Source organism: Thunnus albacares, chromosome 3 (assembly GCF_914725855.1).
Source record: "Thunnus albacares chromosome 3, fThuAlb1.1, whole genome shotgun sequence".
Lineage (NCBI taxonomy): Eukaryota > Metazoa > Chordata > Actinopteri > Scombriformes > Scombridae > Thunnus > Thunnus albacares.
The window spans coordinates 5,043,056-5,068,810 of NC_058108.1; the positions used below are offsets into that span (position 1 = coordinate 5,043,056).

General features: G+C 39.7%; 1 protein-coding gene and 1 long non-coding RNA gene across 3 annotated transcripts; both read left to right on the plus strand.

The window, feature by feature from the left end:
• The first annotated feature begins 1,076 nt into the window (after positions 1-1,076).
• shoc2 (SHOC2 leucine rich repeat scaffold protein) lies at positions 1,077-18,508 on the plus strand. Of its 2 annotated transcripts, none has more exons than XM_044345930.1 (9): positions 1,077-1,147; positions 10,258-11,328; positions 11,691-11,828; positions 12,019-12,149; positions 12,453-12,641; positions 13,515-13,637; positions 14,348-14,485; positions 14,675-14,792; positions 16,250-18,508. In XM_044345930.1, the coding sequence occupies exons 2-9, from the start codon at positions 10,626-10,628 to the stop codon at positions 16,456-16,458; spliced, it is 1,749 nt and encodes a 582-aa protein (XP_044201865.1). In that variant the 5' UTR covers positions 1,077-1,147; positions 10,258-10,625; the 3' UTR covers positions 16,459-18,508. The 2 variants fall into 2 exon arrangements, with proteins under 2 accessions (XP_044201865.1, XP_044201863.1); XM_044345928.1 differs by lacking the exon at positions 1,077-1,147 and adding an exon at positions 1,207-1,624.
• Positions 18,509-18,920: 412 nt separating this feature from the next.
• Positions 18,921-21,458, plus strand: LOC122976906. The gene is made up of 2 exons (XR_006401168.1): positions 18,921-19,647; positions 20,952-21,458. It is a non-coding gene; the product is annotated as an uncharacterized LOC122976906 (long non-coding RNA).
• Positions 21,459-25,755: the final 4,297 nt, after the last annotated feature.

The window sequence follows — 25,755 nt, forward strand, 5'->3', positions numbered from 1 at the left end:
AAGGTTGAGTATATCCATTTTACACTACTCTAAACTTCCACTTCATTCTACATTTTAGATGCAAATTTTGTACTTTGTACTCCACCACATTTATCTAACAGCTACAGTAACTAGTTACTTTACTCTTTAAATGATTTTCATACAAAATATCATCTTATAAATCATGATGCATTGTTATTCTGCTCCACTAGCTGTAACAATAAATGACAGGTTCGCATTTTTCAACTCTTTCTTACAACAACACTCACTTGTCCATATGTATATTGAAAGAGTTTTTTCTCGCTCTAGTCATCCTTCTGTCTATACGGGCTGTTAAGAGATCCCTTCATAAAATGCTTTCAATGCAAGTGACAGGAGACAAAACCCACAGCCCTCAATCTGTGCAAAAAATATATATTCCAATGTTTATCTGAAATGAATATGAGGCTTTGGCAATCTGAGTTGACAAATCAAATGGGCATCTTTCAAAGTTATAGGCTTTTTTTTAAGTACAAATACCTGAATTACATTCTGCATCATGGCTACTTTTACTTGTGACACTTTAAGTATATTTTAAAACTAATATTTCTGTACTTTTAGGAAAAGTAAAAATTTAAAATATTTTGATTGAAGTAAAAATCTCAGCACTCTTTCACCACCACCCACTTATAATATAACTTATATTTCCATGTACCTTATTTATTACTATCATCATCATCATCATCATCATCATTATTACACAAAATTCATGCTGGCTATTAAAAGATCCACTTAATTAGCTTTCAATGTAAGTGATGGGGCCAAAATGTGCAAAAATGCATTTAAAAGTAACAAAAAAGAGGGACTTTGACCCTAGAAAGACTGTAACATTGAATGATATCTACTTGATTTGACTAATTTAGACTGCTGAAGCTTCATATTAGCTTCGGATAAACTTTTAAATACATTTTTGCACGGAAGGATGTGTTAGATATATACCATAAATGTGTAATATTCATCATATAGTGTTTATCCAGGAATATTTGATTGTATTTCAAAGTCTCGTGATAACATTGGTTAGGCGTGCGAATGACGCAGTTTGGCGGCGGGGGAGGGAGGGAGGGGAGCAGAGCAGCAGTGTAGGAAAAGAGGAGGAAGCAGCAAGGATGGCGGAGTCACACCTCTGAAGGTAAAACAGTTATATTATCACCGTAACAGTGGACGTTTTACCCCCCACATCACGGCTACGCATCACTCCAGACACAATACACTCGTCAGTCTCTTGTTACGGCGTGTGTAACGATATAGTGTCATTTCGCAGAGGCGAGTACGAACGCACTCTTTTGTTCAGCTTCGGAATGGCCGCTGTTTTTCACAGTGTTTTCTTTTTTTCCTCGGGTAATATTCAATACGGGAACGGCGCTTAGGCACTGTGTTACAGTTAGTCCGCAGCTTGCGTGCCGTCAGTGGCTGCTCTGCGAAGATATCAGCTGCCTCCCATCATCGGCTTGTCTCTTTGGGTGTCTGCCGCCCGATCGCGCTCAGCTGGCCGCAGCAGAGGGCTCTCCTCTCGGTCCAAGTAGCGGCGGTCGGGTCGCTCCGCTCGGGCCTACATACATACACACACACAGTTAGCTCTGCTTCAGATGAAAGCTAATCGCTGGAAGTGAGTAAATATGTCAGGGAAAACCTCGACATCCTTTTCGCCATCTCAGCAAATACGTGTATAAGCATAGCCGTTTGTTTTATTATTTCATCCTAATCGTGCTGTTACTCTTCCTCGTTTGAGTCAGACGATGGCTCGCTGAAATACTGTTAGCTGGCGGGCTAACTTCTCGCTAGCTGACGTTAGCAAGTTAGCAGTATGGCATCACTGACGTTTGCTCTGCTATTGACGTTTAACTTAGCTTAGCTGCTTTTATTTCCTGCCTTGTTGTCAGCCCTTCTTTAGCAGCTTTAGCCAGTGTGTTTTTCTCTTTTTGAAGATTGCTCGCTTTAGATATGTTACTTTCAAGGCTGACTTAGCTGACATAACTCATTTTCAGTCTACGTGAGTTGGCTAACGACAGTTAGTTAGCTGGTTGATGTTAGGTTAACAGTCACACCGGAGCCTCTAGCTTTGTTACTGTCCGCGTCACATCCAATAACCATACAGTGTTACCAACCTTGCTATGTGTTCTTTAGGTGTTTATGTAAATTAATTAATCTCGAAAGGTGACATGACTTCCCCGACCTGGTACCGTTTTGTCGGTAATCTGTTTCCAAGGATTTGTCATTGGCACACGTAGCCATCGAGCTAGTTGCGTCCTATGTATAGCAGTAGCCGATAGCTGCACCAACTCTTTGCTTTTTTGCCTTCAGTTTTACACAAATAACAACTTAAACTGGCAGGCCGGGTCATACCTGGTTTGTTGTTTCTTGTACTAAAATAGTAAGGCATTGTCAAGCAGCAACTCATTAGCTGGATTGGAGATATTTCCTTGTTATATTTGCTTTACACACGCGTTTTCTGGTCTTCTATGATTAGCTAATATTGATGCATTTCTCATTTGATCCAAAAAGCATTGTAATGGATCAGCAAAAGCTGGAGAACATTAGACAGTCCTGCTTGGGCCTAAATGCACTGGCATTATCAGATGGGCCCAAGATATCCTTAATGGAAACTTAATTATTCTCTATGTGGGTTGCAAGTGCCATGAAGTCCAATTGTGTAGTAGCACTTCATGGTGTTGTTAGTATTGATGGACATGCATTAGAAAGTTTCCGAAGCTGTATATGGGTTGAGCCTCATATTTTCATCTACTAAATGAGTAGTCCTAGCTTAATGGACCTCACAGTGTTTGCAGTTTTGTCACAGCTGGATCACTTGCCAGTTGATTGAACACTATCCTATGGCTTTGGCCAACTTATCCCACAAGGTCGTCTTTAAAATGATCCGTCCATCATCAGTATAGCAGAAGGTTGTGAAGGATAATGCTGTAAACAAACACATAGCATCCATCAATAGTGCAGATTTCTGATCAAGCCACTTTTAATTGTAATGCCACAAAGTGATGCCACCGTTTTGTGTACAGCCAACAGGTTGTTTGTTTAACTTCTCTGCATATTTATTTCCTTATGCTCAGACTGGCTCTCCTGTTATTATATTCATATAGAACAACTGTGCACCACCAAAGCCTTTAATGCCAGTCGTCAGTGAGGTTACAACTGTATTTGACAAATTCATGTCCTTGTGCTGTTGGTTGTTTGCCAGTTTTTACAGACGGAGTGTGTATCGGCAAGTTTTTGGACGTCATTTTCAAACCTGCGTTGGTTAGTCTGGTTGAATTGGACTCTGGTTCATTTTCCCCCTTAGGATGATTAGTTTGTACAGATCTGAATACAGTAGTCGTTCTGAAGTGTGGACGAAAACAAGTCTGGTCATGAATTCTGGAGCAATTTGTTTGTGGTGGGAGCATGATCTGAATCTACAGATGAGAAAACTGAACAGTTGCTGGCAGCTAGCTGAAGTGAATCAAGGTGCGACCTATGCTAGCAAAGAATATGTTGCCATGGTTGATATCTGGACAGATAGGGCCTTCTTCAGGACCTTCTTCCTGTATTTACATTTTCACAGCCGCCCCAGACACATCTGACCAATGAGCAGAGTGAATGTTCTCAGATTTTTTCTGTGTGAAAAGAAATCAAACCAAAGGGAAAATGTGATAAGTTCACCAACTCATCCACTGATTCGGACCAGAGTAAACAAACTACAGATTTCTAACTTATGTTTGGGGTCATTTCTCAAATAAACTGTATATGAATGTCACAATATTCTTGAAATGAAAGAAATACTTAAAAGTACAAAAATGTTTTTTGGGTGGAGGAAACATTTTTTAGGTACCCTTTCCAAGTGAATTACATGTGACAGGCATATGACTACATAAATGTGGCGATTGTATACAGAAAGTGCGATTCCGGCAACAGCCTTCAACTCTGCTGTAATGACTCTCTTAAATAATGACTTATTTCCTATCAATTGTTTTTCATTGTATATGCTGTCGAGTGTGTGCATTGGGCCATATGCTCATCAGGGATTGAAAAGTGACTGAATTTCATGAACCCATTCAATGCTTCCCCCTAGGTTGACAGCTTTGGGGCAGGGTTGGATTGCTGAGCATAACTTGGGAGAGACTCAGTTCAGCACTTCTCTGTTTAGGGGCGGCTGAGATTGTCACTAAAATGAGAACAGTTGGTCTACCTTAAAGGTCAGTCCACCTTAAGTGAGCCTGGTCAGGTCAGGCTAAGCCATTGTCGCTGGCTTCGGGACTAACCCCCTTCACTTTTCCAGCAGTTGGGGCAGCAACAGATGAGACTTTTCTTGGTCTTGAGAAGCTGCAGCATTTATTAACTGACACACTGTTGTCTGAACTGTACATTTACTACCAGGTTGACAACTTACTGCTAACCTTTTCATTCACTGTCACTTTTCTGCTGCTCGCTCTCTCCGCTCTCTCAACCCCAAACACGCTATACACACACAAACACACACACACACACACACACACACATTACGCGCTGTCCTGTTCCTTAACGGAGCTACACTACTCTTATAACAGTACCTTTCATGTAGATGTCCTATAAAGAACGAGGAGAGGGAGGATTCTGGGATTTGATGCACTAGTCGATCACTCAAAACAATTCCACGATAACGTAGGGTGTTATCGTGTTTGCACAGTGTGCGAGTGATGATCATTAGTAGCCCGTTGATATTAATGATCGTATGAAATTTTAGCAGCGGCGCTCATAATTCTGCAGCGTTTTACCTCCACGGCAGAATGAATATAGGGGGAAACGCTGCCATTGTTCTGTGGTTTTCTAACACTGTTAGTACCCTGTTGCTGTTTGTTCTTCTTCCCTCTGCTGAAGCTAAACTGAATATCAAACTTCTGTGCTGTTTTTCAGAAACCTCTGCACGCATTTGTAAAGATTACAGATAAAAAACTAAGAGTATGCCTGTTCGAATTTGGTTAATATTTTGTTGATCTGGGTGAACAAAGACAAAAAGTTGCTGCAAGAACCACTAAGCTTGTTTTCTTATCCAAAAATGTCAGTATTGATATAATGACAGAGAAATATCAATACAAACAGTAAAAAAAAAAGAAAAACAGCCAGGAAATGAACTACATCAATTTGATGTTGAACTCTTCTTCTGGTCTCATTTGGTCTTTTGTTGGGACAGGTCATAAAACATGAGTCTTTAAATAACATTTACATGCAGTTTGTAATAAACAAGATTATGTACCAGGGCAGGGACATAGAGAGTACAACCATAAAAGGAAATTGCTTGCACAGTTTGGTTTAGATGGCCCCAGCAACAGGGCTGGTCTGGCTATTCTCATTTTATGTTAAAATAATTTTGCACGCAGGTATGTCTATTGCAGTTATATGTTAACGTCTTCTTTATGACGGACTGAAAGAGCAGTGGATATCTTTTTTTATTTACAGAACACTCTGTTAAGCATTCTCTCATGTCAGGGGTGCTGCTATTGACCCAACATTTCTTTTACCCAAAAGGTCATATGACCTGTTGTTGTTGGGACTTCATGCTTTGAAGGCCACTTCTAAAGATTATTCTCAGCAGTCCTAACCTTTTCGCTTAGCTCTGATCCTGATCCAAACCTGCCTCTCTTTTTTGCCACAGCTTAGCTCGTACTAGTGCTGGAGAGCTTTAAACAGTCACGGAGGTACAAACAGCAACAGAGACAAGCTGGCTCAGTCTGTCATGTAAAGATCCAAAGAGTTCTGTCTGGAGTCTGGATGTCTTTTGAGACGTAAATATTCAGTGTGATTGTTGCGTTACAGACTTTAGAGGGGATGGCTAAAATTGCTGAATGCCTGTTTAGGTGGGGCTGTAGGCTTACAGTAATGTCAACACCCGCTGGGCCATGTTTGTTTAGTAGGAGTAAGTTGGTGTGAGGTTATGCTTAGTACATTCAACAGATTTGCTTTCACTGGCACAACACACTCAATACCACATATCTCATAGTACTGTCAACACACCAGACCTGTTGTGTTTTTTTGTCTTATGTATAAGGATGATTATTGTATTAAGGCTCCTATTTTATTATATTTGTTCGTTTTTCCTACATAATGAAGGTTAGTTACATTGCAGACTCAGCCTACAGTAGCCCCACCTTAACATAAGCTCAAACATAACATAGAGGCTTCATTACAGCTTACCTTTGATAGTTTTTTGTGATGTTTTCTATAGTAGTATTTTGCGTGGTATCCTAGCACCATACATAACGTCTGTTAAGAGAGGAATGTCAAGGAGGATCTGTTGTGGCAGGAAGGTTTGGACCGCCTCTCTTCCTCTTTAGCACAGATTTCAGCTAACAGCAGTTTTTAAAAGTTGTGGTTCTCCTGCAAAATGTCACTGAAATTGACTCACTCACTCATCGCTGAGCTGTCTTAACAGAGCAAAGTTAGGATTTTTTTTTTTTTTTTTTTTTTTTAATGCTGCCTACCAGAGCAAGCAAAGCATCGGAAATGAAGTGGGCTTTATGTAGCCAATACTGTTCCATCAAAAATATTTGGATCGATCCTGAAGCACTTTGCAGCAGCATATTCTGAGCTGTGTCTGCCACAAGAAGAGTCTGTTTACTGTAGATTGTGGTGAGCAGTTTTTGATGCATGAAGACAGAAAATCCAGATAAAAAAATTTCATTTTAAACTGATCTGTTTCATTTGGAATCAATTTCTTTCTTTACAAAAATGGCAGAAAACAAATGGATGAGCCCCAGGAATATAATGATTATTTTCATTATTGATTAATCTACCAATTAATATTCTATTAATAGTTTTGACTATAAAATATTGAACATCACATCCATCACATTTTTCTTATATCCTAGGTGATGTCATCAAAGGTCTTATTTTGTTTGGCCAGGTGTCCAAAACCCAAAGATATTCAGTTTACAGAGATGGAAACAGAAAATCATCACATTAGAGAAGATGGAACTTTAAAACAATGACTCTATTATTATTGAATTAATGGATTATCAAAATACTTTTCTGCCCATTGACTAATGGATTAATCATTACAGCTCTGCAAAGTAGTAGTTTACCGATATGGGTTTTGCAATGGCTGATATTTAGAGAGCAGGGTGGCCCATATCCGATATATAATACCCATATCATGTTGTTGTTTGTTGGGGTTTTTTTAAGCATCTGATAAAATACAACAAATGAGACACAAAATTGCTGCACTTAAATTAATTTTATTTAACACTAAAGTTATCCAATCAAAAAACAATCATCAAAAACTTAAAAAAAACTTAATAAAAACGTTTTAGTGCACTTAACAGCAGCATTTAACAGCATCTTCTTGTTTCTGAGAGAGATGTTAGTGTAGTGCGAACAGTAGCAGCATCTCTTTGTTTTTAAAGTTCCAGTCCTAGTAAAGAGCAGCAAGTTTCTCTGCATTTTCTCCACTGAGCCTGTTCCTCCTCACCAACCTCACTGAATATTCTGTCACTGGGAACAGAGAAGGGTGGAGGACAGAGAAACCTTCTTGCCAGCGGTGCAAGATTTTGTTCTCTTTCCACCATTCCAGTGGCAGACTGGTCTTTCTGTCAGTCACCGGCTCCCGGAGGTAACGGTTCAGCTTGTCAGAGATGTCCTCACTCTCTTCCTCAGCGGGAGTTGATGATGACTGTGAGCCCCGAGAATGTTTGCGTACATTCAGACCTCCGCCCTTATTCATTTAGGATCCGATCCTTGATCTCCAGTGGTGGCTTGTTGTTCAGACTCAGAGGCAACGGTTTGTTCTCTTTTAGTTATTTAGTTCAGTGTGTCGAGGATCCGGCAGTGTTGCCAGCACCAAACATTTGGTCTCCTCAATCTTGGAAAATCTTTTCTCCAAGCTCTGCGTTATTGTCTCCCAGAGTGTTCTGATCCCCTTAGCAGTGGGACCCTCTGCCTGAAGAAGCATCTTCATCACTACAATGCTTGAGATGATGCAGGAGACAGAAGCCTTGCTCATCTCAATAGTCACCTCCTCGTTAGGGCCCCGTGTCTCCATAAAATTTTAGTTGATTGTTCCACAGTTGGACATGTAAACTCCCCATGTTCTCCATGGCCTTGACATTTAAGACCTGTTTCCTATCCTCGTCATCGTCTATTAAATGACACGTTAGACTCATTAATGATTCACTTTTCTCCAGACCAACAGTCTGTGGTGAAAGACAAATGGAGGCCAGTGTTGTTTGGAGCAGTCAGTGCTTTGATTTTCTTAACAACCTTTGTGTGCACACTGTCCAGCGTGTCTTTGCGGTAGTACTTCTCACTTTTAAGACTTTATCTTGGTTCTGCTACATCCAACAACTGCTGCAAGCTCACATCTGAAACAACCGTAAAGGGCTTGTTGTCTGTGGCAATCATTTCTTTTCTAAAGTGTCTGTTTGTTTTGACCCAGGATCCGATTTTTGCCATTTTCTTTGAGCATCAGACATCTGTGTCATAGTAGGATGGAGGAGGTGGCTCTTGCTGCATCTTTTTTCTTCTGTGCCTCTTTATAAGCAGGGAGGCAGGGACACTTCAGGTGATTCCAGATGTTTGTGGTGTTTTAGCTCCCATGCTCACCAATTCGCTTCAGATACAGCAATTGGCCTTCCCTGGCTCAGTGAAATACTGCCATAAGGGACTAGATTTCTGTCCAGCCATCTGTAATTATTAAAATAGAAAAAATACACGGTCAGTATTTGGGTTAAATATAAATAAGACAAAGAAAAGTCATCTATAATTCTATTATTCCATGCACATAATCTAATAAGAGGGAGAGCAAGTTAAAGTGTGTCAGAAGCAACATCATTCAACTGCATTATTATTCTATACATTATAACATAATATATATTTAACACTAGCCAGTAACAGGATGGGAATGGGACAAATGCGTTAACATTTAGAAAAGACAATGGACGTTTCTAGCAGGATGTCTGTTGCCAAATAGTCAATCTAAGTGATCAGACATGTTAAAAAACTAATAACTTTGTTCAGTTGCTTTGCACACCCTGCTCATATCATCTACCAAGTGACTGGAGGTGACAACAATGTGACAGAGCGGAGATCCTGTCCTGCAAATCCACAACTATCTCTCATTAAACACTGTGCCAAGTTAGCTTAGTGTATCGAAGCAAAGACGAACACACACGCACACACACGTGCATGTTGGGTATCTTATAACTATCAAATCGATCGCTTTTGATAGCAGATCGTTGACTTGAGATGAGTGGAGTGGTTCATCAATCTTGTCTTCATCTTCTGCCTCAGCTGACAGCAGGTTCTGTTAGCTGCCTTTTAATGTTAACTGTGCTGCTGGCAAACTTTGCATTGGCATCATCATGTATATGAGCGCCATCGATGAAGATAATATGTTTATGTTATGTAACGTGCTAAACAACGACAGACCACAGCCTCACCAACAATAAAAGGCTTCACAGTCACACTGCTTACAGTCTCACAACCGTCCCAAATGACACATCTGATAAATGTTTTATGACTGCAGATCGTCAGGAGTAGGAGTGGGGGCTGGACACGCCTATACAACTGTTTTTCGAGTCCTGTAAGCTAGTTTAGCTGGTTGAAGGCTTGTTACAATTCCCAACTAACGTCGTTCGCATTTTCCCACTAGAAGACCAGAATCAATCTAATTAATCAGACAGTAAACATTGTATATGTTATTAAGAGTGGCCAGTTAAATATATTGAGCTTTGAAAGCACTGACGTCTGGGCAAAGAATGGCGACATTGACACAAGGGGGAGCGCTAACGTCGTTCCATAGCAGCCAGGGCACAAAATGAGCACCAGTCACCAGCCAAATGCTGGTAAAATATGCAAGTGGCTGGTAGATTTACTCACCAGCCAAAAAAACAATGGTAATCTATTGAGTGGCTGGTAAAATCTGAACATTCACTGACCGTTTGGCCTGTTGACAAAGAAGTGAATTTTGGACCCTGATAGCAGCCACACTGACGAGGCTGCGTGCAGATGTGTCTCCAGACACTTTTTGTTTGCAGGCATCGACCAATGCCGATTATGTCAAAATGCCAGATATTAGTCCGATTAATTGGTCAAACAGTATTTCAGAGTATATTATTAAGTGTCTGGAATGATAGAAACTAGTAAGAAATACTAAGCCCAGAAACTCAGGCAGACCACTTGACTGTTGATATTCAAAAGGTTGTTAAAGCTTTTAAAGTAAGATGTGTACATGAAATTGTGAGTGTGAACAAAATATCCTTTTCTTTTCCCCAACAGCAAATCCTCGAGGGATTATAAATCCTTGATGACCTTTGCAGCCTGAGGGAACTTTTACCCAAAGGTCCTGGGATTGTATGCAGCTCCAACACTTAAGCATGTGGCCCATGGATGCCACAATCCAGTTACTTCAAAGGATTTTTTCTCACATGGCATTTTAATAAAGGAACAAAGTATCAAAAGTATCCAAAAAACCTTTGGATCACACGGTCTTTATTTCAAGGATAATCATAAATGTGTGGGCCTGCACAGGGATGTTTTCTTTAAAAGCCTCCTTGGCTGTCTGTGTCCCTTTTTCCCGAAACCATAAGTAACCTGACAAGAGAGACTCTCATGAGCAACTCTGCAGGAGGCCCGATAACGTCGACATGAGTAGTACTTTAGGCAAAGAAAAAGATTCAAAAGAAAAGGACCCAAAAGGTGGTCCAGCGGGGAAAGAAAGGGAAAAGGAGGCCAAGGCTCTGGCCAGCTTAGTCAAGGATGGTGGCAAAGAAACGAAGACCAAAGGGAAAGATGCCAAAGAAGGAAAGAAGGACACTAGCAGCTCAACACCGGGTGTTGCCTTCTCTGTTGACAATACGATAAAGCGGCCAAACCCGGCACCAGGTACGCGCAAGAAGTCCAGCAATGCCGAGGTGATCAAAGAGCTTAACAAGTGCCGGGAGGAGAACTCAATGAGACTGGACCTATCTAAACGGTCCATTCACATGCTGCCCACCTCAATTAAGGAGTTGACGCAGCTGGCTGAACTCTACTTATACAGCAACAAGCTGCAGAGCCTGCCGGCTGAGGTGGGTTGCCTATCAGGCCTGGTCACTTTGGCCCTGAGTGAGAACTCCCTGACCAGCTTGCCTGACTCCCTGGACTCCCTTAAGAAGCTTCGAATGCTCGACCTCCGGCACAACAAGCTGCGAGAGATACCGGCTGTTGTTTACCGGCTGACATCTCTCACCACGCTGTACCTGCGCTTCAACCGCATCACAACGGTGGAGAAGGACATCCGAAACCTTTCCAAGCTCACAATGCTCAGCATCCGGGAGAACAAGATTAAGCAGCTGCCTGCAGAGATAGGTGAGTAAAACCTACATGTAATAACAGGATGAATTCCTCAAGTTTAGGCGGGGCAAGAAGCAAACCTTATCGCCCATAACTGTGGGAGGTAGTGGTGCTACCGTTGAGTTTTAAAGCATTGAGCTTCCAGAGTGTAGAAATATTTTATTATGCATACAAATGACTGAACGTTGAAGTGTTGAGTCTTAGATGAGTCCATCACTCTGAACCGGTGCCACCAAGACAAATTCCACTTGGTCCACTTGCAAAACATTGTTCTGATTCTGTAAAGCAGTGAGAAAAACGAGTGGGGCAGTGGACTTTTATCTTGAGTAACTGATAGTCTGAGTTTTTGGTGTTCTTTCTCGTGCATATTTCTGCAGGGGAGCTTTGCAACCTCATCACTCTGGATGTCGCCCATAATCAGTTGGAACACCTACCGAAGGAAATTGGGAATTGCACACAGATAACCAACCTCGACTTGCAGCACAATGAGCTCTTGGACCTCCCGGAGACTATAGGTATGACAGTTTGAATATGTTTTTGGGCTCAAAAGCAAAGTTAGCTTTCAATTTGTGTCTTTGTAACTATATTTGTTTAATTATTTTACCATTTAATTAAAAAATGACTGAAGGCACGAGGTTTGTATAAATGTTGTAATGGTAAAAAAACTTAAGAGATGTTTTTTTTTTGTTGTTGTTGTTGTTTCAGGCAATCTGGCCAGCATAAATCGCTTAGGTCTGAGATACAATAGATTGTCAGCCATCCCCAGATCATTAGCCAAATGTCGAGAACTGGAGGAGCTAAACCTTGAAAACAACAACATTTCAGTGTTGCCAGAGGTAAGTAGAAGCAAAAATATAAATGCTAAATAATACTGAAAAATAATTATTAGTTGCAGCCCTAATTTCTGTTACGTTAACATCAACTGTTTCAGTTTCACAGTGGTAATGAAAATGTAAAACAAATTCCTGTTGGAGCCCAGACCCCTCTGTCCATGTGCTGTAAAATGTTTTCTAATAAGTGTACGTCCGAGGCGAAGGCCACTAGTGCATCCAGTGTAAAAATATCACTCTATCACTATGATAAGAGTCCTGTCCTGATCATATGGTCTCTGTCATGTCTCTGTTTCTGTGTTTGACCAGGGCCTCCTGTCAAGTTTGGTCAACCTGACCAGTCTGACACTGGCGAGGAACTGCTTCCAGTCGTACCCTGTGGGCGGACCATCCCAGTTCTCTACCATCTACTCCCTCAACATGGAGCACAACCGCATCAACAAGATCCCCTTTGGTATCTTCTCCCGGGCCAAAGTGTTAAGCAAGCTTAACATGAAGGTACGAATATGTGCACGTTTGTCTGTGAGATCAATTATCTGTTTTTATCTGTCTCTGCTTTATACTTTGATTTTTTTTTTTAAATCGGGTGTTAGGGCATCATAAGATGTTCAAATCTGTGATTAATGAGCCTTTTCCCCAGTAAGATGTGACAGTGAGCAAACAATCACAAGACCAGGAGCCTGAAACTAAAGCAACAGGAATTTAGCCATCGTTAATTTTATTGTTTACATCTGTGCTTTTCCTACTGTAACGTAAAAGTGTTTGCTTTGAAAAAGAGACATATGGGAACTTGTGAATTGGACCTTCTTGTCATACTAATGTTATACTGTGTTATAGAAATTAAGCACTTACATGAGTAATAAAGATGTTTTAAATCTTAAAACCAAGTTGTAAGTTGTGATAAGTATTAATCTGGTAAATAAATCTAAATAATTCTTTAGAGCATCTGGAGTTGTTTGTCATAGTAAGACGACATGACATGGGAGAATCCTGACATTAAATAATGCATTTACATGTAGTGCACAGACAGCTGCGTCTCCTTGTGTGCTTTACGTAAATGCCATTTGGAGCGGAGCTGTATTGAGAGAACTGTTCAGAACATCACTTATATTGAAGATTGTATCGGCCTTCAGCGAGACATATTATATACAGACACTCTTAAAAATAACCTCGACTCGTTCCTCGGTGTATGTCCATCTGGATGTCGTTTGGATTTAAAATCTCCAATGTAAACATTTTTTTCCTGGCGCCAGGTGACATAGCTGGCATACTGCACTGGTCTGCTCAGCCTCTTGAACAGCACTGTCCTTGTGTTGACCGTCTGAATTGTCATTTATTTTGCTAATAAAAGCACGCCATTGTCTCCCTCAGGACAACCAGTTAACTTCTCTGCCATTGGACTTCGGCACATGGACTAGCATGGTCGAGCTTAACCTAGCCACCAATCAGCTGACTAAGATCCCAGAGGACGTCTGTGGTCTAGTTTCTCTTGAGGTGAGTCTCGGATACGCACGTATTGTACAACAGGTGGCACACTCTGCCAGTCCTGCATCCAGTGAGTTGAGTGAAGAGGAAGGAAAAAAGTCTCAGTGCAAATTTCATCTGTATTTTGTGCAACTCATAATTAGGAGGAGAAGTGTTTGAGACATAATGACCAATCTTGAATATTTTAGGCTAAACATGGATAGCACCGTCAGTTCTTGGAGTCTCCCAGACCTGATTTAATCTGAAGCCTTTGTGCTTTTTGCTCACAGGGATCACTTCTACATACGTTTACCTCGTTATTTAACATTTTGGCCATGTTTAATTAACCTGACGCGCCAGATGGTTTGTAAAACAGAAGCACGTGAGAAGTCGTCCTTGGAAACTGTTTGAAAAAAGGGCGGGCACTTAAAATACTCGGCAGGTGATTGGATGAACCATCTGTCTATCACCATCTATCACTGTCTTACCTCGCGAGGCAGCTGGATTTGCAAGATCACGACACATGAGAATCCTCATAGGACACTGATTAGACATTGTAACATCATATATATGACTGAAATTAAGGAAAAACATAATAGGTCCCTTTTTAAATGCTATGAACACATTATTACCTTTTAAATATTTACCTTCTTTGATTTGTTTCTTCAATTTCATAGTAGAATATTTGTCATGTCATGCTAGTGTGTCATGATGCCAGTGTCACTTCATTGTCTCCACAGGTGTTAATATTGTCCAATAATCTTCTCAAGAAGTTACCACACGGTATTGGGAATTTGAGAAAGCTACGGGAGCTTGACTTGGAGGAAAACAAGTTGGAATCTCTACCTAATGAAATTGCTTATCTTAAAGATTTACAGGCAAGTTTTCCAGACACGCAGTTATCTCCTTCATACTTATTTTGCTGTAAATAAAGGTAAATGTGTCTTTAAAATGACCTTCTTAATAATATCTAACATCTTTGATCAGTTAATTGTGCAGAAAATCCATCATTTCAAGATAAAACTGTGAAATAAAAAAAACTCTCTGTGCTCTCACACTCTCATTAGAAATTGGTGCTGACAAATAATCAGCTGACTACGTTACCCAGAGGCATCGGCCACCTCACCAACCTCACTCATTTGGGTTTGGGGGAGAACCTGCTGCAACACCTTCCTGAGGAGATTGGTAAGGACTTCTTTCATGAACATATCTACTTCCATCAGAGACAACAGTTCTCTCAGTGACGGTGGGGAACCAGAACTGATCCAGAGACGTGACACTACGAGTGAACCGGATCATGAGTCTGTCAGAACGACGTGTGTAGAAATTAAAAATACAAATGTGATTACTGGCACACAATTTTGTCAATACTATATCGTTAAACTAAGCAAACTGTTCAAACAAGTGTTTTGCACAGACAAAGTAAAACAAAAGTAATTCTTGCCTCTCTGGCCTTTTTTTCCACATCATCCTCTAAATTCCTCTCGTTCAGAGGATTTACAGCTTATGACAAAGAAAGAAGTTCTGTGATCAGAAAATTTGTTTTTCAGTGAAGGGTTTAAGTGAACTAACCTCTAATATGCACCATCATTTGTTTTTATTTGTGCTATGAACAAAACTCTTAACGTCGGTGGAACTTTTTGAACGTCTCATTTTACAAATCAGTTGTAACTTTTATTGGTTTAAAGTGTAACACCGTTTCCTGTTAAAAGCTAATCTTAACTGTTAGGATTTTAGGAGCTTAACAGTCCACAGTTTATCCCACCTCTGACCCTTCCTCTGCGATTGGTCCAGCCTGGCCGGTTACTGCCGAGGCTAAGAGTTAAGCCAGAGATTAAAACGGGTGAAGGAAGGAGCTGAAGGTGGGTGTATTTTTAGACTATTCAGACTGAGCCCACAATTCATTTATATCTGTGGCTTCAAGGTTCATCTGAATACATTTGTAGTATGACAGTGGGGAAAAATGTATGAACATCATCACATATATTCTTTTAAATCGTACCTTTAACTGTAACTGTGAGATGTAGCAGAGCCCTGAGGAAGACCGCTGCAGTCTCTTCATCATCCCCTCTGCGTCGTTAACGATTTCCCCTCAACTGCTGCAGCGGCGTTGCTGTTTTAAGATCTCGTCCATACAACCGTTCATCGGGAGGAATGTGAATTAAAGGACCCTTACGCAGTTTTTTTTTTCAACCATATCATGTCTTTCCAGGGCTGAGACAAATAATAGATACAGCAATAAAGCATCGTTAGAGCTGAAACGAGTAGTTTGATCAACAGATTATTTATTAATCAGCAACTATTTTGATCATTTTTGAACAGTTTTATTCATTTTTAAGCAAAAATAGCAAACACTCTGAGGATTTGCTGCCTTTTGTTGTTATACAGGATAGTAAATTGAACAATTTATGGTTTTAGTCTGATGTTTCAGGTAAAACAAAGAATTTGAAGACGCCGCCTTAAGTATCATGACTATTATAACTTCTACTGAGCTTGTTTACAGCACCAGAGTTGCAACACATTTTTGTTATTATTGCGTGAGGGGCCCCTTTTATAATAATAATAATTTCAGACACTGTTTTTGATGATTTTGTCTCTTCCAAACCACACGTTAACTAACAGTAAGTGATCTCGGTCCTCAGGTACACTGGAGAACCTGGAGGAACTGTACCTCAACGACAACCCCAACCTGCACAGCCTCCCGTTCGAGCTGGCCCTCTGCAGCAAGCTGTCCATCATGAGCATTGAGAACTGTCCCCTCAGCCACCTGCCGCCCCAGATCGTCGCGGGAGGCCCCTCCTTCATCATCCAGTTCCTCAAGATGCAGGGACCGTACCGTGCCATGGTCTGAGCCAAGAGCAGCTCAAATCCCAGTCCTACTTTTACTCCAAACCCTCCAACTTGCTCTGCACCCTCTCTCGCCTGCCCGCCCCTCCCTCCCCCCCCCATTACGTGTATCATACACTGTAAGGAAAACGGACTCGCCACAATCAGTGTCGGTGGGGGGGGGGGCGTGGGGGTGGGGAGGGGGAATAAGAGGAGGAGGAGGAGGGAAGAAAAGGAAAATGTTTCTTTCACCATCCCCGGGCAGAAACAAGGTGAATCTTTGGAGACTTGACTCGTGTGTTACTCCAGAGTTTATTACGGTCATTTTAGGACCCCAGCCTCTCCCCCAACCCCCCCACCCAACCCCCCACCCCGCTCATCTTTCATTCCGAATCATATAAGAGGAAAATATTTCCATCTCTTTGCCAAAACTGAAGATATATAAAGTTCTATATATTGAGTAACTGTGAGCTAAGTGGCAAGTCTTTTAACCATATAAACCATGCTCCCATTGCCAATGTATTTACAGTAATTACAAGCATCTATTATGTGAGCAAGGATACAATTGTATGCAAAAACAAACAAAAAAAGTCTTTGGAACTTCACATTTACTGCTGCTGCCGTAATTTAACTTTGTCATCTTGTTATATTTTCTTTTGATATTCCCTTTTTTTTTTTTTTTTTTACATCATCTTCACTCGAGATAACTTGTGTTAATTGCTTCTTGACCACAGAGAACAAAGGTCTCAAGATGGCATGTTTGTAATTTCTTTTTTTGTACATTTTTTTCTTTTTTATGTTTTTTTTTTTTTTAAACTGTGCCTATGTTTAGAGTGATCCGGTGGTTCATTTCTAAACACAATTGTCCACGAGAATACAAAGATATAATTTATTTCAATAATACTTTTTTTTATTACTGCTGTTTTTAATTTTTTTTTTTTTTTTTTTGTAGTGTACTTTTTGAATTAATCTGTTTAAACAAGCGATATCAGTTATAAAATGATTGGAGTTTTTTTTTTTTTAACAAATAGCAGCAGCAGTTGTCAAACATAAAGCTAGTAATGTATACATATGAGAAATGCCAATCATACATGCTTGAAGAAAAAAAAAAGCAAGTTGGACTTTTCTCCAAAACGGGCGGTGCTGTGACCCCCCCCACCCCCTCCCCACTGTCTATACTGCTTTTGTGTGACAAAAAGGTATTGAAAAAAAAAGTCAAAGATACATAGGTGATGGGATAAATGATAGGAGATGTTTTTATATATGTACACAAATCCTGGTTGTTGCCTTGAGTGCAATTTTTTTTAGTTATGTTTACTTGTTTGATATTATCTTCAGTGTTGGGCTGCATAGCTGTCATCCAGTCGATCATTGACCAACATATCAAGCGTTTTTAAAAGACTTATCTGGGTCTGTGGAGCGAGCGGTGAGTGTATCAGAGCTACAAAAAAGGTTTGATAATAAAACATTGACAGGTAACCCCTTCTTGACACTTCCTTTTTTTTTTTTTTTTGTTAATATCCTTAATTTCTCTGTAGTTGTTTTTGACAGGGTCTCCTAAGAATCTTAATCACATGATGGAAAATGTTCCCTTGATTTTTAGATTTGTAATTTAATTTTTTTTTTTTTTTTAAATATCTTCTTTTGTCCCACACTGTCCCAGCTATGCTGCTGCTCTTATGCACTTTTTTAAAAAAAAAAGACATTGGCATCCTCTATATTAAGAAAAACAAGACAAACAAACACAGTAGCCTCTCATTGGTTATTTTGAATGGGGGCATTTTGTTTCATAAAGAAGTATTTTATCTGTTAAACAAACCGTTTATCATGTAAATTTGTATCAATGAAATATAAATGTAGAGTTTCGCAGGCTCAGAAAAGAAGCTTTCTTTGAGGAAGTTTTATCCTGTCAATCTTAAAAAGGAACTGTAAAAGGGTCTGTGTGGCTATGAGATGTTTTGAGATTCCCATATCCTGCTTTCTCCATCGCGAAGTGAAATGGCTTCTTGCAGTTCAGATCAGCGTTGTTTATTTGAAATCATTAAATCACTGAGTGTTTTTTTTTTTCCTCTAAATGATGAAGTGTGTATTCAGTTAGTATTATTTCAAGTGACTGTACATTAAAAATCCCAACAAAGGTAATCAAACTTTTTTTTTTTTTCTTCCCCCCTTTTTTTGAAAGTGTGTTGCATCCCAACTCTATATTCAATCATGATTCTGTTTTGTATTGAAATGTGTGGGTCTACTTTTTTTGCAGCAGCTTGGTGTGTTTTTTGTGGGCTGTGGCGGAGGAGTGACGAGGAGCGCCGCAGCTCACCTCCAGGTCGGGTCGGGAGGAGGGGGAGAGAGAGAGGGGGGGGGGGGGACAACAATGTACCGCTGCTTCTAATTTACCAGCAGAACCTGTTGCTGCTTTTTTCGTGGACTGAAACATATGCTGTACATGACAGGAGGTGGGGTGGGTTGATGGGTGGGGTGAGGGAGGCGGGGAAAAAAACGATCCACTCCCAACACCGATAACAGACTTCACTCAAAAAAACAAAACAAAACCTGACGAGGGACAAATCCACTGACCCCCCTTTTTTTTTTTGATTTGGGGTCAGGCCCGGTGGTTTTCACACAGATCAAATCGTTTGGACACAACGATGAGACAACACAACAAGGTGCATATTTGAGCTTAACGCAGTTACAGTACAAGACTGTCGGAAAAAGACACACACAAAAAAAAAAAAAAAAAAAAAAAAATTGTAAAAAGGGCTTTCTGTGTTCACGCTCAACAACACACCGGAGGCATTGCATTCCTGGGTTTTATATAAAAAGCTTTGGAAGTTTTTTTTTGTGTGTATTTACTTTTAGCTGTAAACAATTGTGTGAAAAATGCCTTCAACGAGTACTCAAAAGTGAGATGTGCATTAGGTATGCAGCGAGAGTGCTGTGACCCATTTTTACATTCAGTCTCTCTGTTTTTACTTTTTTTTTTTTTTTTTTTTCTTCTTCATGTGCCATTTTGCGAGGTTGAGAAACGCCATGTGTATGAAGACGCTGAGAAGAGGTGGGAGAGGTGGGAAGAAACTAAAATGGGCTTAATCGACCGGAGAACGTTTATCAGATCCTGGAATGTAGTTTAAACGTGCTGTAGAGGAGGAAGAGGAGGAGGAGGATGAAGGAGGAGGAGGAGGAGATGATGATCATCGACTGGCCCGTTCAGTTGGAGGTGTGACCTGTTATTGGATCAAAAAAAAAGTGATGACGATGTATTGCATACTGGTGCATCCAAACTTAAGTGGAGTATAATTGGTGTTTATTTTTCTATTGTCTGTGATTTGAGACCATGGAGAGCATCGCAGAATCAAAGTCATTTCGCTCCTTTTGCTTTTTACTTTCTGGATCATACAACTTTTTCTTGCCTGGTTATTTTGTACAGGAAAACAAGCATGTTGAAAACATATTTGACATGATTTGTCTGGGTCAGAATCGGGCGTTTTGCATAGAGGACTTGGATTTAGTGGCTGTTTGGTGTATCTGCAAATGCTCCCTTTTTGTATATTGCAAAGGGTATCGAAGCATTGTGTGTCAATGCTTATCCTACTTAATCTACATTGACAAGCAGCCTTAATGGTCCTTTTTTTTTTTTTTTTTTTTTTTTTTTTTTTTTTTTTTAAATGTGTTTGTTTGGCTATTCCTTGTGTCTATGGCCACTGACTGTACTTGACAAGCAACTGGTCGTTACGATGTAAATTTGGGTCTAGTTTCTTTCTGTCTTATTTTTTCCTTTTACTCTGTACAGTAATCTGACGTTACGGTAGACTCAGTATTACAAATCTGTAATGTGACGAGAGTTTGACAAAAAAAAAAAAAAAAAAAAAAAAAAAAGACAACAGAGTGCAATGGAAGACAATGCCATTATGCTACCAAGTGGATGTGCATTAGCCTGCGTCTCACTTGTCTTTGGCATTAAAGGGGAATTTCACCAAAACTGACTTGCATTGTTATTCTAAACAGAAATTAGTAGATGATTTTTTTCTTATATTATTATCATAAATCAGTTTTGAGTTGAGTTAGGAAGATCTGACGCACACTGATGGTTGAAAGTTAATTTAACCTTTAAGAGACATATTTTTTTTTTTAACAATGCTCATATCAAGCATCTGTAGTTATTTACAAGGAAATAATGACTCTTGTTAGACAAATATGAATTTTCAAAGTTAAATTAAGATATTGAGTCACATGTTTCTCATCTTGAGAGCACATAACTACATAAATGTCCACTTCTTGTGGTCAGTTTTGGTGGAATGGCCCTTTAACGCGAAGTCGTCAGCTGTTTTCCCCACCGCGTACCTACCTGACACCCCGAATCCCACCCACGCACACACACACACACACACACACACCCCTCTATAGTATCTCCATACATTTACTTGACTGCCTTACGCGCACCAAGCAAAACCTTTATGACCATTTGATTAAATCAACAACGACAGATAATCAGTTTTCCTTTTTTTTTTCTTTTAATGTCAGCAAAGGGATCTGGGTACACGGATTTAACAGATGTTCAGCGCAAAGTTTCTGGGTCAGTTGTCTCTTGACTGGATGAGCAGATGCAGACATGACTACCTCTATGTGAGTCTTCATTGCTAACCACAGTGACCAAGATCCAGTCGGAGGTGTTTCTACCTGTGTACATAACAAAGCCGCGCGTTGGCAGCAGGAACTTGGATTTGGACCAGCAATTCAACGTCAACTTGTTTTACTAAGCATCCTTCTGTTGTTTTATTTTGGATATATATGCCTTTTACTAAGTATTATTTGGCAAATGAAAAAGAGGAAAAAAATACACCGATTTGTGTGCTTGGTTGTAAAATGAAAAACTTAATCAATGCCGCCCCATTGTAAGACAGTTATCCTGAAAGCAACTAGTTGCAGAGTGCCACTTTGCAAATGGGTGAAAATGACCATGTTTGGTGATGTTCTGTATGTACATACATCTTTTTAACTGTAATAAACCGATAAATATTTACAAATTTATGATGTGTAGAATGGGTTCATGTCCGTTTCACGAAACAGCACGTGACAAGAGAGTGATTCCTGTGTTTTGCTTCGATTTTCACCTTTTTATGTTTCCCTTTACATCTCTATTAAAATGGAAACAACAACATGAAAATATTGGTTGTCGACTGCGAAAAACGCTCAATTATAGTTTCTTAACAAGTCAATAGAGGCCATTTATACTTTTGGAGAGGAAAAAAAAACTTGCTAAATGTATCATCACATTAGAGCTGCAACAACAAATAATCGATTAGTTAAATTGATCGCCAACTATTTTGATAATCAATTAATTGTTTTGAGTCTTTTTTTTTTTAAAGTCCAAATTCTCTGATTCCAGCTCATTAAATGTGAATATTTTCCGGTTTCTTTAGTTCTCTATGACAGTAAACAAGACGTCAAAACAAGACGTTTGATGACGTCACCATGAACATTATGGACCAAACAACTAATTGATTAATTGAGAAAATAAATGACAGATTAATCAATAATGAAGATAATCATTAGTTGCAGCCTTATATCACATAATCAAAAGACCGTACTAATGATAATAATATAATCATAAAACTTTATTTATATAGAACTTTTCTAAACACAGTTATAAAGTGTGTTCCAATAGAGGTCAAAATAAAACAAAAGATTTAAACAATATGATTAATAAAATATCATAAAATAAATAATTCACTGAAAAGCAATTCTTATAAAGGGTGTTAAAAAGAATAAAGTTTGCAGCTCTGATCTCTGCAGACAATCCAACCCAAAGTCTTGGAGGCCAAACTGTGAAGGCTCAGTCACCTTTGTGTGGAAGTCTAGACCTGAACCACCAGATGAGACATCTGAGGATCTCAGAGAGCAGGAGGGCACATAAAGCAACAAAAGGTCAGAAATATAACTTCTCTGGCCTTTAAAAGTAGCCAGTAGAATTTGTAATGAACTGGAAGAGCAACAGGTAGCCAGGACCCGTGAAATAAGACAATCTTTAAAATCCTAACCGCTGAGTTTGGTGTATTAGTATCATTTAAGATGCGAAGCTTCTGTCTCAACCCGGAGAGAACAGGCTGCACTTGTTTCCATTCATTCAAAAATACTTTAAAAAAAGAAAAGAAAGAAACTTAGAGTGGGGGAAATGTGCTTAGATTAATATGACACTAAAGAGGTATAAAAATCATTATGCAGTTACCAAACCCTCATCATTGCTAAAATTTCAAAGGGGACTTGAACGGTTGTGCTGAAGGTCTTCTTGATGTGTGAAATATCTGTGTGAGTATCTGAATTATATCCTTGATGTCTTTATGTAACCCATCAGGGACAAAAACCTGCAAAACAGATGAAAATGTGAAGAAACATCTTCCTGTGTGACCTGCTGAGCTGACTTGTTTCTGTCCTGTTAGATCTGAACCTGTTCTCCTCTACAGAGATGTACACATCGTTTTGATTACATTGTCCTCCTGTTTAGTTACTCAGTTATTCAGAGAATGAACCTGCACATGCAGTATGCAATACATGATATGTAATCAAAGATGGTATAAAGGTACATATATTAAATCAACATGTTTCCTTTCAGCGCTGTGTGGCTGCTCCAGTGCAACACCGCCCCCTGCTGGTCAATTAAAGGTTTATATTATTGGAAGGAAGAAGCTGTAATTCTGTAATACTGGAGCGTCAATACACTCATTCAAAGTCATAATCGTATAAGTCAGTCCTGTCTGTTGGGAGAATAATATGAGACTCTCATATCATATGTTTAGTTTTATCTGTATGGTGCTGATACGGATCAGTTTTCCTCCTTTTAGTCTTCTTCTGTATCACTAAACGGACTCCAAGACAAAAAAAAAAAAGTAGTTTTAAGAAAACCCTGAGCCGACTGATGTCCAAGTTGTCATCCCTCTGTAAACATAATCCCCAGCTCACGTCCCGCTGCAGGCTGAAGCTGGTGGGCTCTTAGAGGAGACGACAGGTGTCACTGTATCATTGCGCTTTGTCTGCGCCCTCATGCGTCAACAAGCGCCACGACAAAACCACTGTTTACCCCAAAACAGTCTGTCCAGTGTCAGTGCGGCTGCTGTTATGTCGCCAGCCTGGACAGACGGGATTATCAAGCTGATATGAGCTCTGTGCCGCTTTGAATATTCAAACACTTCCACCTAAAAGCCTTTCGCACATTTCACAGAGTCGTCTCGACTTCAGCTGGTTGTTATTAAAGTGCAGTAACGAACATCAGCATCGAAAATGATGCGTTATAGTTTCTGCAAAGTGTAAATTTATGTCAGTTAACCCCCTTTATGAAAGTCCATACCGCCATGTCCTGCTCAGTAGGGGAGAGCAGGTTCAGATGAAACATCATCTTCCTCACAAACGGTGTCACCGTGTGACGTCAGCCTGTCATGCTCAGGTGCATGTCCAAAGACAAGTGAGTCCTTGAGATCCTGGTTTGTTTTTGCAACCACACTTTAATTATTTGGATATAATGGTATATAAAAAATACATTAGATGTATAAATGTTAAAGTAAATGTTAATTCATTATTAATTTATTATTGTAAACTTAATTATTCATATATGTTGATTTGTATTGTTGCTTGTAGATAAATGTGCACTGACTAAGAGACTGGAGTGTTTGCTGGCAATTGATTGGAGTTAATTAAATTGAAGTATAATTGAATGCTGTCCTCATTTCCTTATAATAACCTTCTGTATGTACCAAACAGCAATTTTTTTTGGAAGTTACAGACCTTTAAAATATACTGTTACCAAATAGAGATAGAAATAGAAGCAGAAATTGCATTCAATAACTTAAAAAAAGTGAAATTGAATTTTATAAGAAAGATACATAATCAAGGTCAGACAGACAAGAAAAAGAAAAAGGAAAGTGTGGTTATGTTCAGCTTATATAAATGGTGCTCTTCAACTATTCAATTTGCTTTGAATTATTTAAAAAAAAAAATTATAATAAGTGCATCAATTTTGATCAGACTGGAATTGTAAAGACTTTAAAACTGGTCTGTTTGAGTATTGATCCTTTTCTTCAGATTTGCAAATTGAAGGAAATTATTGATCCACAGATAGAGACAGCTGAGAGTTTCTATCCCAGCACCATAAACACGTTGCATAAAGACCATCAAGTCACCTTTAAATTCAGGAAATGTGTGATGTAGGAAGAGACAGGAACAAAATGTGTGTAAAGCTGCTGTCACTTTACATTTCTGTCGTATGAATATTTGCTCTGTTTCCCAATCACCTCTCTCGAAGCCTGTCTGACGGAAAAAATTCCAGCATGTGTTTACTGTTTTGGTGTGATGTCCAGCCGGCTTCACAGGTCAAAGTTCACTGTTACTCAACTTTGACCGGGACGGATGTGCTCGGTCAGCCAACAGAAACACTGCTGCACAGTGTTTGGAAATAGTGAAATTATTATTCTCCTGTGCTTTGTCACCATTTGTAGAACATTAACACACTACCAGACTACTCATTCTTAGACATTGTTAACAGTTTGTCACCAATATAATCGATATTTATTCATTAGCCACGTCAGAAACGTGACACCACGTCCTTTCTAGGAGCCCAGTGCAGGGAAATTTCGTGGAAACGTGATCTCACCTTGTGAGTAGAAGGATTCAGAAAGCACCAATCACAGACAGGCCTTTTTCACTGCAAACATTTTGGCTGCACAGGTGCCACTAATAACATTAAGCTGAGTTCTGTTCAAGTGTTCCAGTAAGTTGACAGAGATTTTAACTTATCGTAGCACAGGTGTAATAAATAACATGAATCACGACTTCCTGCTGGCTCGCTGCTCACTGGTTCGTTAAAGCTATAAGTAACACCTGTGCTTTTCCTGCCGTGACAAATCAAATGTGAAAAAGGTCTATAGCAGGAGCCTGAAACTGAAGCAGCTAAATGGAACTCAGCCATCATTCGTTTGATTATTTACACCTGTGATTTTCCGACTGTGCCGAGTCAAAATGTGTTCTGTGAAAAAAAGCCCGATATGGATCTTCTATCCACTGGGGACGATGCTGAGTCATGTATCACATCTGACCACAGGCTGATGGTGAGGAGTGTACTCTCCCACAGTTCCTCAGGAATTTCCTCCTCTAAGTCACCCTCCCAGAGTGAATTCAAATTTGCCACAAAAGTGGAGCACAGGCAACTAAACGTTTAACTGAGGGTCGAAGCCTTTGTGGTGAGCACAGGCTCCGGTTCTCGGAAAACTTCAAGAGTTTGCGAAATGAGGGTTCCCCTGATGAATGAAATCTGAAGAAATGTTGTTTATCTTTGTTG

Bases quoted from the DNA above. Each gene is read 5' to 3' on its own strand.
- shoc2 (XM_044345930.1), top strand. From the start codon at position 10,626: ATGAGTAGTACTTTAGGCAAAGAAAAAGATTCAAAAGAAAAGGACCCA. The intron at 11,329-11,690 runs GTGAGTAAAACC...ATATTTCTGCAG, and splicing joins GCAGCTGCCTGCAGAGATAG to GGGAGCTTTGCAACCTCATC. The intron at 14,486-14,674 runs GCAAGTTTTCCA...CACTCTCATTAG, and splicing joins CTTATCTTAAAGATTTACAG to AAATTGGTGCTGACAAATAA.